Raw genomic sequence first — 14,637 nt, forward strand, 5'->3', positions numbered from 1 at the left:
GCACTATATGGCTAATGATAATAATAAGTGGCATCCACTGTATCTGAATATCATAAAACATAAAAATATTTTTTAAAAAAGCAGTACTTCTTAAACAGTGTTTCTTAAATTCTGCATCTACATTCACACATGTTGAATTCTTCAGGGAAAGGAATGCAAGTTAATGAAACTCTAATAAAAAGCTAAATGATGTTGTGTGGTACTACACTCGGCATAGTGGAAAATGAAAGAGTTGGAAGTAATTTTGCAGTCAGATATGAAGTTCTCTGAGCATTACAGCTCATAGGGTTTTGTCAACGATATACAAGATTTCTGCTGGTAGGTATAAAGCAGTGATTATCCTATTGTATAAGGCAATGGAAGAGTGTAGGGCTGCTGGAATGGGTGCAGAGAAGGGCAACGAGATTGGTGATGGAACCACAGGGTTCTCTTACGAAAAAGGTCTTCAGTTCTGCAAATTGCAGCATTTGGTGAACTGGCACCAGCAAGATGATCTGACTGAGACATTTAAAGCTTTGAATTGATTGAGCAAGCTCAATGATGTTGAGATTCTTCCTCTTGCTCAGAATACAAACATGAGGGGACATAAATTGAAACTGAGGAAGGATGGTTGCAGAATAGATGTTTGACTTTAATTTGCAGGTGGCTGATTATCAGAACAAACTTCCATGTTTTGTTGTGGATGTGAACAGTTAGAATAATTTCAAGTAAAAACTAGATATTCTATTGTAGGAAATAGACAGGTGATGGGGGAAGTTTTTTTCTCTTTTTTTGCTGATGCTGTATAAGTGTGCATTCATGCATCATTCACTACCAATAAACAAAAAAATTCCAGAAAGAAAATCTTTCATGTACTTATTTATTCATTATTTCTTTATGTGTTTACTTAAATTCAATTTAAAAATGTAATTGAATTTAAATGAATAAAAGTATTTTGAAGATTTTAATCACTTTTTGGCCATATATCTTTTGTATTTAGCTAAGGATATAACTAATTTAACATTGTGATCGTTACGTAATATATATAGCATAACTTGATAGCATATATCTTGAATTTGGTAGCTAAGGTATAGCAAAAAATATACAGCGTCTCAAAAATACACGGCATAACTTCAGGAATGAGTTCCTCATATGTAGACAATAAAAATATTTTATATCAACATATTTTATTGGTATTATTAATACCAATAAATTAATAATACCAATTATTAAAACCAATAAAACACACTATTTCCATATTGTACATTGAACAATGGTACAGGCAGCTTAATAAACTCTTTAGAAATATTGAATTCAATATTATAGCCAGGCCCATGCAGAAGCTCCAATATATATTTAAAAAAATCACACAATTCTTCCTTCTTGCTCGGCAAATGATCTTGTGTACAAGATTTCGTGTAGCCAGTGTAATTCTTCATACGAGGGTTCCACTCATTGCACGTCAGATTTACGTATTAAGCAACATGCTGCTTCTGTCCGCACATCACGCACAAACACGTCAGAGTTGGCCTTTCATACGGTCAATGATCGTCACGTATTCCTATTCAAAGACGCGGTAATTTTAAATATACAACACAATTACATAAAATTATTGATTGCTGAAATGCTTGAAATGAAACTACACGAAAATTCTATCCATGTGCGACTTATCTAATTTTGGATTTCTGGTCTTTTTTGAGCAAGCGCCAATATAAATAATCTCTCTATATTTCAGAGTCAAATACACACACAAACGCTTCGCAATATTCCCATCCTGTGAACACGGTGATCAACCAAAAAGTGTGGTCTTCTTAAGGAAAGGAAACAGCTGTGCATTTCGTTTAATTTGAGTATTCATCCAAATTGTAACTTTTAATCAATTTAATTTTAATAGTTTTTAATTTTTTAAATTGTGATTTTAATTATTTATTATCGGAAGCAGTTTTAACTATTGATTCTGACACAATGTCTTCTCGCACTTATGGTCTTGCTGCAGCGGTTTGATGTGTTTCGGGGTTGAGTTGGGGCTCTTGGCTTTCAATTCCACTGCACATCGGATTTGGTCGTATCTCTATGAGTGAGGGAATTCATCAATTCGTTTTTTCATCACATATGGGAGAGAATTGACTGGAAGCATTCCACGAAAAAGACTGATGTAATATCTTACTTTTTAATGTACAGATAGGATAGACAAGATATAAAGTGAGGAGGAGTGATGGTGTTAGTTAAGAAACAAAATCTAAGAAAGCATATCCAGTTGACATGGGTGGAGTCAGTTTAGTGTGACATAAGCACTGGGAAAGCAAAAATGAGTGTACTAGTGTGTGATAAGGCTAATGACTGATGAATACAATGAACAGCTGTACAGAGGTGATTATTCCATTGTATAAGGCAATGGTCAGGCCACACCTAGAGTACTGTATACAGGTCTAGAGGCCTCATTTCAAGAAGGATGTAGAGCTGCTGGAAGTACAGAGAAGGGCAACAAGATTAGTGAATGGAACAAAGGGGTGCTCTTACGAAGAAAGGCTTAAGTTTTGCAAATTACAGTGTCTGGAGACTAGGCACCAGCGAGGTGATCTGATAGAGGTGTATAAAGCCTTGAATGGTTTAAGCATGCTCAATGCTGATGGGATTCTTCCTCTAGCTCAGAAAAATCACCTGAGAGGGCATAAATTCAAATTGAGGAAAGACAGATGCAGGACAGACGTGCGGAAATTTGCCTTTAGCCAGCGGGTGGTTGGTTGGTGGAACAGACTTCCATCCCTTGTAGTGGAGGTTGATAGCCTAAATAAGTTTAAGGCTCAGCTGGACAGGTAGTGGGTTTTTTTTTTTTTTTGGCTGATGCTGCATAAGCTTGCTTTCTTGCATCAAATTCCTCTACTAATGCTAATACTAATGCAGAGAAATACAGTGGGGCAGAAAATCAGATTGTCTTATAATGGAGGATTTTAACTTCCAAGATATAGAATGGAAGTTGTGGGTTGGTCACACACACTAGCAAGACTTTTGTGGATTACTTGTTTCCTGCAGCAGCATGTATGAGAGGCAACCAAAGAGAATAACACTCTTGATCTTCATACATTAAGAAACTGAGATAAAGGAACAACTAGGTGACAGTAATCACAGTGTACTAATGTGGGATTTACTTAAAGATGTAACTACCATCAGGGGAAACGGGAAAGATTTCTGCTTTCATAAGGGTGACTACAGTGGTCTCTGAGATTTTTTAAATTGTATACAGTGGTAACAACTGCAAATTCCAATTCACAAAGGGGGGAGGGGATGAAAGGGTGACAGGAGCAATTACAGACCTATTAGTTTAACTTCTGTTCCAGGGAAAATGATAGAGTCACTGGTTAAAGAAGCAATGCAGGATCATCTAGACAAGACTGCAGTTGTAGTTCAGACACAGCAAGGGTTTGTGAAGGAGAAGTCCTGTCTGGCAAATCTGACTGGATATTACGATGCGGTCACAAAATAACTGGATGCAAAAAATAATTTTTATATCATATACTTTGATTTTAGGAAACCTTTTGATACTGTTGCACATGGAAGACTACTATACAAATTGAAGTATGGCATTACTACTATACAAACTGAGTACTGCATTAATAGCAAGTAGCCACAATGGATAAAAGGGTGGTTGAGTACGAGAAGACAGAGAGTGGTAATCAATGGACACTACTCTTCGTGCACTAATGCTATTAGTGGAGTCCCCCAGAGTTCGGTGTTGGGCCCAATGTTATTGATGAAGGTATATTAGGATTAATGTTTAAGTTTGCAGACGATACGAAGGTTGCCAGGGCTGTTAATGACAGTAATAATAGTCCACTACTGCCAGAGGATCTGGAAAAGTTGAGCAGATGGGCTGGAAGGTGGCAACTGAACTTTAACATTAGCAAATGTAAAGTACCGCACATGGGTAGCAGTAACCTCAGAGTAAAGTACCAGATACAAAGTTTTCTGAGCAGTGCAGATGGTCTGCAAGAGTAGCTCATAGTGTCTTGTCAATGATATACAGGAATTTTTCTAGCAAGGATAAGGAAGTGATTATCTCCTTGTATAAGGCAGTGGGATTTACAGTGGGATTAAGAAGGATGTAGAGCTGTTGGAGTGAGGGCAGAGAAGGGCAACAAGGTTAGTGAATGGAAGAAAGGGTTGCTCTTATGAAGAAAGGCTTAAGTTTTGCAAATTAGTGTCTGGAGACTAGGCACCTGCAAGGTGATCTGATTGAGGTGTATAAAGCCTTGGATGGTTTGAGCATGCTCAATGCTGATGGGATTGTTCCTCTTGCTCAGAATAATCACCTGATAGGGGATAGATTCAAATTGAGGAAAGACAGATGTAGGATAGATGTGTGGAAGTTTGCCTTTAGCCAGCAGGTAGTTGGTTAGTGGAACAGACTTCCATCCTTTGTTGTGGATGTTGATAGCCTAAATAAATTTAAGGCTGAGATGGACAGGTATTTGGAATGAACGGAGGGGTGAAATGGGAGCAGGTTTTTTTTTTTTTTTTGGCTGATGCTATATAAGCTTGCTTTCTTGCATCATATGCCTCTACTAATGCTAACTGGGTGGTACCACACTCAGGGTAGTAGAGACTGAAAAGGACCTGGGGGTAATTTTTTAGTCAGATATGAAATTTTCTGAGCAGTGCAGAGTGGCTGCAAGAGCAGCTTATGGTGTCTCGTCAATGATATACTGGAATTTTGCTAGCAGGGATAAGGAGGTGATTTTCCCTTTGTATAAGACAATGGTCAGGCCACATCTTGTGTACTGCATACAGGTCTGTTGGCCTCATTTTAGGAAGGATGTAGAGCTGCTGGAACAAGTACAGAGAAGGGCAATGAGGTTGGTGAGGGGATCAAAGGATTACTTCTACAAAGATAGGCTTAAATTTTGCAGATTGCAGTGTCTGGAGACTAGGCACCTTCGAGGTGATCTAACTGAAGTGTATAAGGCCTTGGTTTGAGCAATCTCAATGCTGATGGGATTCTTACCTCTTGCTCAGATTACTCAATTACTCTTGCTCAGGGGACATAAATTCAAATTGAGGAGAGACAATCGTAGAACATATGTCCAGAAATTTGCCTTTAGCAAGCGGGCAATTGATAGTTGGAACAAACTTCCATCTGTTGTAGTGGAGGTCAACAATTTAAATAAATTCAAGGCAGAAGATAAACATTTGGAGTCAATGGATGGGTAAAATGGGTAAGTTTTTTTTTTTTTTTGGCTGATGCCATATAAACTTGTTTTTTTGCATCATATCCCTCTAATGCTAAAAACAAAATTATTCACTTTATGTTTTTATTTATTTAAATAAATAATAACTTTATATATTTATTTAAATTTGTTTTTTTATAATTTTTCTTTTTCAGTATCGAGCTTGCCAAGTCAAACTTGGTACTGAGTGAAAAATTCCTAAAAATAACCAAGATTACAATGAACTTCATATTGATCTACATGCTAAATTGGCACATTTTAAAATGATTTTAATCTACATAAAATATAACGAAAAACTTACTTTTACATTATAACTAGTAAGAAATAATTGCTTCAAACAGACAAATCTCTCCAATGCATGTAAAGCTGCCTTTCTGGAATTCACTTTCATATCTCTTACTCTACTGTGTAAAATGTTTAACATTTTTCCATAAAATACTTTACAAAAATTGTGAGATATCACCTCCATTGGACCAGCATTTTCTGAATTTCTTGGCACTTCATTAAATTTACAATTATAAGTTTTCATTAAATCCACACTGGAGTCTGCATTCCTTTCTTTCATTACTATGCCATCAGAAGCAGATATGTTGCATACATCCATACATTCTAAGATGATTTCTGCAGACGAAGCAATAATGCCCAGAGCCTTAGTTCGAACAGATGGTGACTTATCAAGGCATCTTTCCAAAATAGAATAAATAATATTGACATGTGACAGACATGAAATTAAGTCTGTAGGCAATTCTTCAATACAATTTCTTTCAGGCTGTAACAGCAACTGAGAAAATACTTCAAGTCCAAACACTCTGTGCTGCACTTTAACATGATGTACAAATCTATGCAACCACTCTAAAATTTTTGCATAAAGTTTTACAGGAAAAAAACTTAAAATCCGACAAACTGACACAGCAACTTTAACCCGAAATTCTGCTTTATCAGTAACTTGGGCACATAACTGTTGAACAAGAATGTATGCACTTTTTAATGCTCCCTCACTGTTAATCTCCAAAATGTAACATATAAATGATACACTATGGTCTTTAACATTTTGCATATTACGAGTTATTGCCTGATGGTATCCAACATGATGAAGTAATATACTAGGTATTAAGTACTTAAATACAGTACAATAATTGTGATGAGAATTTCCATGTATGGATTTACATATGAGTAATAGAGCCTTGTAGGAAAGGATGGCAATAATGAAATATTTACTTCGTTTCTTGCTAACTCTCAAGCAATCTTCTATGTCTATATTAAAGGGTAGATCAGCGTGTTCAGATTCGAATGATGTGAATTCAACTAACCTTTGAATAGTCTGTTCACGTAAACAATTTTCATTCTTGAGGGAAACTGCCTCTAAAACTGCGATTAAGGCTTTCAATACAGAAGGCAAGTAGGAAAGTAATTTCTGAATATCACGCAACTCAAATATTACACTATCGTCATCAATTTCGTCTTGCCCATCATCTAAATTGTCCTCTAAACATTCCATTTGTGGTTCTGCATCTTCTCTACGAAGGCGTTTGGTAGTACTGGTACATGTTTTTAAAGAAGAGAGAGGCCGTCTCTTTGACAATGTTCGTACTTCAGGCAATTTTAATGAGTTCACAGCAACCTCAAAAAGATTTGGTTGATACACCCTGAAAGCAGCACTTCCAGGTATTATTATCATGTTAAAATACAACCACGCGCAACACATTCCAACTTCTTTTTCCAGTAAAGTAGCTGAATTTTTTTTCCCGCGTTCTAAAAATAGGTACAAGAACACAAGAAGGTGCTTACTTTGAATGCCATTTTCTAATAAAATCGTCCACAAATCAGAATAAGAATCTGAATCCACAAATGAAACATAATTTACCACAATTTCTGGTTCACCTCCATTAACATTTGTTACTGCTTCTTCAACAAGTCTGTCTGAAGTTTTTTTATTATTCACTAATAATTCACAAACAGAGACGGCTTCACACAACAGTACTTTTAAACTGTCAAGATAATCATCACCAAAATCACTTTGAGCTGGTAAAATACTATTTTCAAAATCTGTAAAGCAATTTTTCCAGATTTCTTCACAACACGTTTCATCTAAGTCATTCACGGGTAACTTCAGAAAAGTCTCAATAGCGCGTTTCACGGTATTATCAAAATATTCCATTTTATTAACCCACACATTGAGCAAAATTAAATAAAGCCGCCATCAATAAACCTTCGTTTTCATTTAAAACAAACATTTCTTTCCCCAATTCACACTTCCATTCTTCCCTATGCCATCGTAGATTAGAAAACGTTTCAAATCAAACGAGACAGTAAAAAATACTCAATGATTTTTAAAATAACAAAAAAAAAAAAAAAAAAGACTTTTAAAATCAGTTCCGTAAACATTAATTCCAAATCTCGACACATAAATGCCAACGTTTAGGAAAGAGTAAAAAAGTAACTGGTTTTGACATTGTTAGAAAATAAGCATCGTTTACAGTGTACGGAAACAGGAGCAAAACAGATGGCGAGGGATAGTGATAGTAATAATAAATGGCAGAAAGCAAGCGTATGAGCTTATGTAGCATCAGCCAAAAAAAAAAAAAAAAAAATTTCACACGTCCATTCTCTCTAAAAGTTTGTGCAGTTCCTCCTAGAATTTATTTAAGTTATTAACTTCCACGCCAACAGATTTCTGCACATCTGTTCTAGCTGTCTTTCCTCAATTTCAATTTATGCCCCCTTAGGTTCTTAATCTCAGCAAGCTGAAGAATCCTATCAGAATTCAACATTCTCAACCCATTCAAGACTTTCTACACCTCAATCAGACCACCTCGCAGGTGCCTAGTCTCCAGCCGCTGCAATTGGCAGAATTTAAGCCTTTCTTAGTAAGAAAGGCTTAAATCTTCCCTCCCTTAATCAATCTTATTGGCCTTCTCTGTACACGATCAAGCAACACTATTTGCTACCTAAAATGAGGCATCCAGACCTGTACGCAGTACTCAAGGCGTGATCTCACTACTGCCTTATATAATGGGATAATCGCCTCTTTTTTTCCATACTACCAAAATTCCTGTATATCATTGACAATGGTACTGTCAATTTCTGAGCAATGCTGCTCTGGCAGCCTTGTTCGGAAAATTTTTCACCTGACTGCACAATTACTCCCAAGTCCTTTTCATTTTTACCACCCTAAGTGTAGTAAAATGTACCACACATTTGGTACATTTCACTGTGGTTACTTCTACCCGTATTCATTACTTTGCATTTATCAAGATTGAACTTCAATTGCAACTACAAAGCCCATCTACGCAAATATTCTAAATCCTGTTGCAGTAGTACCATTACTATCAATAAAGACCGTGCGGACTTTTGTATCATCTGCAAACAGAGGCGTAGCTAGGTTTTCGGTGTTTGTGGCAAATTTCATTGGCTACGCGCCATTTTTTCGATAATTGGTAAAATCATATAAATAATAAGTACAGTCGGACCTCTGTTTAACAAATTTCTTTATAGCGAATTTTTCTATTTAGCGATAAATGTTTTCGCTTTATCGAATTTTTTTAGAATTCGCTAAATAGAATTTTGTTCTTTACCGAATTTTTTTATTTCTTCGTTCGTAGAACGAAGTAAATTTTCCATATAACGACTGCATTACGAGACTTAACTGGGTACACATCGTTCGCACCCAGCGACTTCAAAAAACAATAGTGCTGCTGTCACGCCCGAATTAAAAGATAGGGAGATTACCATCTGCAACTCAGTGGGCCCCGTAAAACCTATCCGACTACCTGTCCCACATACCGAGAAGACGAGCTGATCAACTACTTTCTGTGTATCCATAGCCAGTGGGCAGCCAATGTGTATTAAACATTCGAACAATAGGCTCTGGTCAACATTCTATTGTAATCACCATGTTAGAGATTTAGAAGAGGGCGGATTCCCTTTATCCCGACAAGCGGTCATCTGTTATTTCGTAGAAGTGAAACGGTACCGTTTCAAAGCTATTGGCCTATCATCGAGTACAATACGAGATACAGAGGAAATGATGCTTCCCACACTACTATCGCAGTTTTTCCTTAAGAGTTATCTATGGTGTATCCATACCGATATTAAATAGATATAAAACTCTTACTCTTAACGTATTATGCTTTGTTGCATTTAGCAATTTTAAATTATTTCACTTCGTACTTCTGTTGCTAACAAATTAATAAATTCATTCTGAATTCCTGGAGATAAATAATTAGTGTGGTGTTTAATATACGATTCCAAGGCATTTTTCATACCAACGTAAAATTGGCTGACAAATTTTATCAAATTCAAAAATACGCCACAATTTTTTTCTTCGGTATCTAAATTACTAGTATGTCCACGAAATGCCAAATTATTTTCAGCACAGAACAATATACATTTCAATTTATGACGTCATTTCGAGATTTCGATTCTTGGTGCTGCTTGTAGTAGTAGTAGTGGCATGTGATGCAAGAAATCAAGTGTATGAGCTTATGCAGAATCAGCCAAAAAAAAAAAAAAAAAAAATCACACCATTCCCTCCAAATGCCTGTCCAGTTCCTCCTTAAATTTATTCAACATATCAACTTCCACAACGACAGATGGAAGTTTGTTCCAGCAATTAACAACCCACTGGCTAAAGGCAAATTTCCGCACATCTATTCTACATCTGTCCTTTCTTAATTTGAATTTATGCCCCCCTTAGGTTCGTAATCTGAACAAGTGGAAGGATCCCATCAGAATTCAGCGTGCTCAACCCATTCAAGGCCTTATACATTCATGTATTAAGAATTTGCAGTTAAAGGAACCACTAGGTGGCAGTGATCACAGTGTGCTGAAGTGGGATTTACTCAAAGAGGTAACTACCGTCAGGGGTAAAGGAAAGGGTTTTTGCTTCCGTAAAGGGGAGTACAGTGGTCTCAGACAGTTTTTAAATTCTGTACAGTGGGATCAACTGACGATGTTACAGACTGTTGATGATCGTGCTCAGATAGCAAACAAACTGAATGAGTATTTTGCATCTACATTCACACGTGAGGAATTATTACAGTTTGAAAATGGAAGAAGGTTATCAAATTGTAGCAGTGTGCTTAATGATTTTGTAATAACTGAGAGCAAAGTGGAGGAGAAATTGTTGAAGTTAAACATAAGAAAGGCACCTGGGGTGGATGGGATCTATCCAGTTATTTTAAAGGAGGCGGCAAAGCAACTAAGCAAACCCTAGGCCATAATTATGAGAGCATCCTTGGACTCAGGGGAGGTTCCCACGGACTGGAGATGTGCAAATGTGTCCCCAATTCACAAAGGGGGATCGAAGGGTGACACGAGTAATTACAGACCAGTTAGTTTAACTTCTGTTCCGGGTAAAATAATGGAGTCACTGGTTAAAGATGCATTGCAGGATCATCTAGACAAGACTGCAGCAATAATTCAGACACAGCATGGGTTTGTTAAGGGAAAGTCTTGTCTGACAAACTTGATTGGTTATTATGATGTGGTCACAAAGGAACTGGATGCAAAAAATAATTTTGATATCATATACTTGGATTTCAGGAAAGCTTTTGACACTGTTGCGCATGGAAGACTACTGTACAAATTGGAGCAAAATGGTATTAAGGGTAAGTTGCTACAATGGATAAAAGGATGGTTAAGTGGGAGAAGACAGAGGGTGGTAATCAATGGGTGCTGCTCTTCGTGGACTAATGTTATTATTGGAATCCCACAGGGTCCGGTGCTGGGTCCACTGTTGTTTTGTGTATTTATCAATGATATTGATGAAGGTATATCAGGCTTAATGTCGAAGTTTGCAGATGACACAAAGGTTGGCAGGGTTGTTAATGACAGTAATGGCAGTGGGCTACTGCAACAGGATCTAGATAATTTGGGCAGATGGGCTAAGAAGTGGCAACTGAAGTTCAACCTTGACAAATGCAAAGTACTGCATACGGGTAGAAGTAACCCCAGAGAAACGTACCAACTGTGTGGTACTACACTTAAGGTGGTAGAAAATGAAAAAGACCTGGGAGTAATTGTGCAGGCAGATATGAAGTTTTCTGAGCAATGCAGACAGGCTGCTAGGGCAGGTCATGGGGTTTTGTCAATGATATATAGGAATTTTGCTAGCAGGGAAAAGGAGGTGATTGTCCCTCTGTATAAGGCAATGGTCAGGCCACGCCTTGAGTACTGCGTACAGGTCTGGAGGCCTCATTTTAGGAAGGATGTAGATTTGCTTGAGCGTGTACAGAGAAGAGCAACACGATTGGTGAGGGGAATGAAGGGATTCTCTTACCAAGAGAGGCTTAAGTTCTGCAAATTGCAGTGGCTGGAGACTAGGCATCTGCGCGGTGATCTGATTGAGGTGTATAAGGCCTTGAATGGGTTGAGCACGCTGAATTCTGATGGGATCCTTCCACTTGTTCAAATTACGAACCTACGGGGACATAAGTTCAAATTAAGAAAGGACAGATGTAGAATAGATGTGCGGAAATTTGCCTTTAGCCAGCGGGTGGTTAATTGCTGGAACAAACTTCCATCTGTCGTTGTGGAAGTTGATAGGTTAAATAAATTTAAGGAGGAACTGGACAGGCATTTGGAGGGAATGGTGTGATTTTTTTTTTTTTTTTTTGGCTGATGCTGTATAAGCTCCTACATTTGCTTTCTTGCATCATGTGCCACTACTACTACTACTACTACTACTACTACACCTCAATCAGATCACCGCGCAGGTGCCTAGTTTCCAGCCACTGAATTTGCAGAACTTAAGCTTCTCTTGGTAAGAGGATCCCTTCATTCCCCTCACCAATCTTGTTGCCCTTTTCTGTACACGTTCAACCAAATCTACATCCTTCCTAAAATGAGGCCTCCAGACCTGTACGCAGTACTCACGGCGTGGCCTGACCATTGCCTTATACAGAGGGATAATCACCTCCTTTTCCCTGCTAGCAAAATTCCTATATATCATTCACTAAACCCCATGACCTGCCCTGGCAGCCTGTCTGCATTGCTCAGAAAACTTCATATCTGACTGCACAATTACTCCCAGATCTTTTTCATTTTCTACCACCTTAAGTGTAGTACCACACAGTTGGTAATTTTCTCTCGGGTTACTTCTACCGATATGCAGTACTTTTCATTTGTCAAGGTTAAACTTCAGTTGCCACTTCTTAGCCCATCTGCCCAAATTATCTAGATCCTGTTGCAGTAGCACACTACCATTACCAACCCTGCCAACTTTGTATCATCTGCATACTTCGACACTAGGCCTGATATACCTTCATCAATATCATTGATAAATAAACAAAACAACAGTGGACCCAACACCAGAACCCCGTGGGAGTGCAGAGGCGTTAATAAGTCCATCCTTTTTGAAAACCCTTTTCTAATAATTTCCATTTTATGAAATTTTTTATGTGTTTTAATGAATTCTCATGAAAAAGAACGTTTGGATTTAGATGTTTCCAATGCTTAAATCCATCTGAACTTCAAAATGGAACATTATTTTTGCCAGCTACAAATAAGAGGCATGGAAAAAAATATATTGCATCTTTGTTTTGCAATAAAATAACCATTTGCTCTCTTTTTTTTTTTTTTTTTCAATACCTTCATTTTTGTATTTCAAGGAATTATTGAAACATCGGCCATTCGGTACAGAATACGTATTTAAGACTAAATGTTCGGAACCGTGTTGCACCATAAGAGATTAGTTTTTGTCGGTATTAAAGTTCCATGTGGTCGGATCATTAAAATTCAGATTTACCTGTTCCATGTTAATATTATTGTTGCCATTATTTTCTTCTTCCAACTGTTGTTGGTATTGTCCACACTTTCTAATTCTTTTAAAATAAATTCAACTGTTCGAGCTTTTCTTGGACTTCCATTTCATTGGCATCATAATTTTTTCATCTTCATTCGAATCATGTTCCTTTCCTTTGTCACTTTTAGGTTTGGAGTGGCTTATTGTAAGCCAGTTTTGTAAACCAGCAGAATTTTTTTTTTTTTAATTTCCTAATCTTTTCACTTTTTTCTTTGGTGGCATGTCTAAAATTAATTTGGTATCGTTTTATTTAAATTATAAATCAGAATATTCACGATTACCTGTTTATGCAGCAATCACAAAAACACTATAAGTTATTTAGTTTGTACACAATCCGTGAATTGCAAACTACAATGCATGCGCTGATGAAGCGATTGCCTGATTGGTCCCTGCAAAGTTACATTCGAGACAGCAAATAGATCTATGATGTTAGATAGTATGTACTCAGTTGTAAGGAGGCATGCTGGCTTGAATCACCGTGTGAAAAGTAATTTTCATCCTTCTTGTGATGTCATCTTGATTCAACATCATCCTGGGGAGTCATTTCGTCAGCTAGCCTCGGGTGTCGAAATAGCTTGACACTGTACTGATGTAGTCTGTCAGTGGCGCCCTTCTTCTGTCGACCCTTGGCACCTGCCCAAATGCTAAGGCGTTCCTACGCCACTGTCTACAAACTTCCACATTAACCTGATATACCTTCTTCAATATCATTGATAAATATAAAAAAACAACACAGGGCACAACCGTAAACCCTGGGGGACTCCACTAATAACATTAGTCCACATAGAGCAGCGTCCATTGATCACCACTCTCTGTCTTATCCCAATCAACCACCCATTTATCCATTTGTAGCAACTTAACCTTAATATCATACTGCTTCAATTTGTACAGTAGTCTTCCATGCGCAACAGCGCCAAAATCTTTCCTGAAATGATATTAAAATTATTTTTGTCAATACTCTTATAACCACATCATAGAATTCAATCAAATTTGTTAGACAAGACTTTCCTTTAACAAACCCATGCGTGTCTGAATTATTACTGCAATCTTGTTTAGGTGATCCTGCACCACTTCTTTAAACGGTGACTCCATTATTTTCCATGGAAAAGAAGTTATTATTATTATTATTATTATTATTATTATATTATTATTATTATTAGTCATATGGTGCAAGGAAGCCTGAGGCTTATGCTGCACCAGCCAAAAAAAATTCCCCAAGTTACCCTACCCTGTGAGAGAGAGAGAGAGAGAGAGAGAGAGAGAGAGAGAGAGAGAGAGAGAGAGAGAGAGAGAGAGAGAGAGAGAGAGAAGGGAATCACCAAGAAAGCAAGAGAGAGAAGAATGATGATATCCAGCTCAAGACCCTTAGGTTTGCCAAGCCCATACTCACCAGATGTGAGCCCCTGAAGTTAAACTAAGTAGTCTGTAATTACACCTGTAACCCTCAGATCCTTCTTTGTGAATTGGAGATAGATTTGCGCATATCCAGTCCGTGAAGACTCCATATGCGGCTGGTAATCATCAGTGGTGCGTTATCCGACAGTGAAAAAAAAAAAGAAATCTGTCTAGGGCCTGATCAGAGGTGGTCCCCAAATCACTGTTTCAAAAACATATCGCTTTGTTTTACTA

General features: G+C 37.5%; 1 protein-coding gene across 1 annotated transcript in view; it reads right to left on the bottom strand.

Annotated features, from left to right (window-relative positions):
- Positions 1 to 7,362, bottom strand: part of LOC150085599 (condensin-2 complex subunit D3-like) — a 154,505-nt gene extending 147,143 nt beyond the window's left edge. The window contains exon 1 of the mRNA XM_090374612.1: positions 5,506 to 7,362. Within this exon, the coding sequence (XP_090230738.1) occupies positions 5,506 to 7,362 (1,857 nt within the window). The remainder of the gene's footprint in view (positions 1 to 5,505) is intronic.
- Between the last annotated feature and the right edge of the window lie 7,275 nt (positions 7,363 to 14,637).

The sequence above is a fragment of the Mastigoproctus giganteus genome, chromosome 5, assembly GCF_048544385.1.
Source record: "Mastigoproctus giganteus isolate SK-2022 chromosome 5, ASM4854438v1, whole genome shotgun sequence".
NCBI lineage: Eukaryota > Metazoa > Arthropoda > Arachnida > Uropygi > Thelyphonidae > Mastigoproctus > Mastigoproctus giganteus.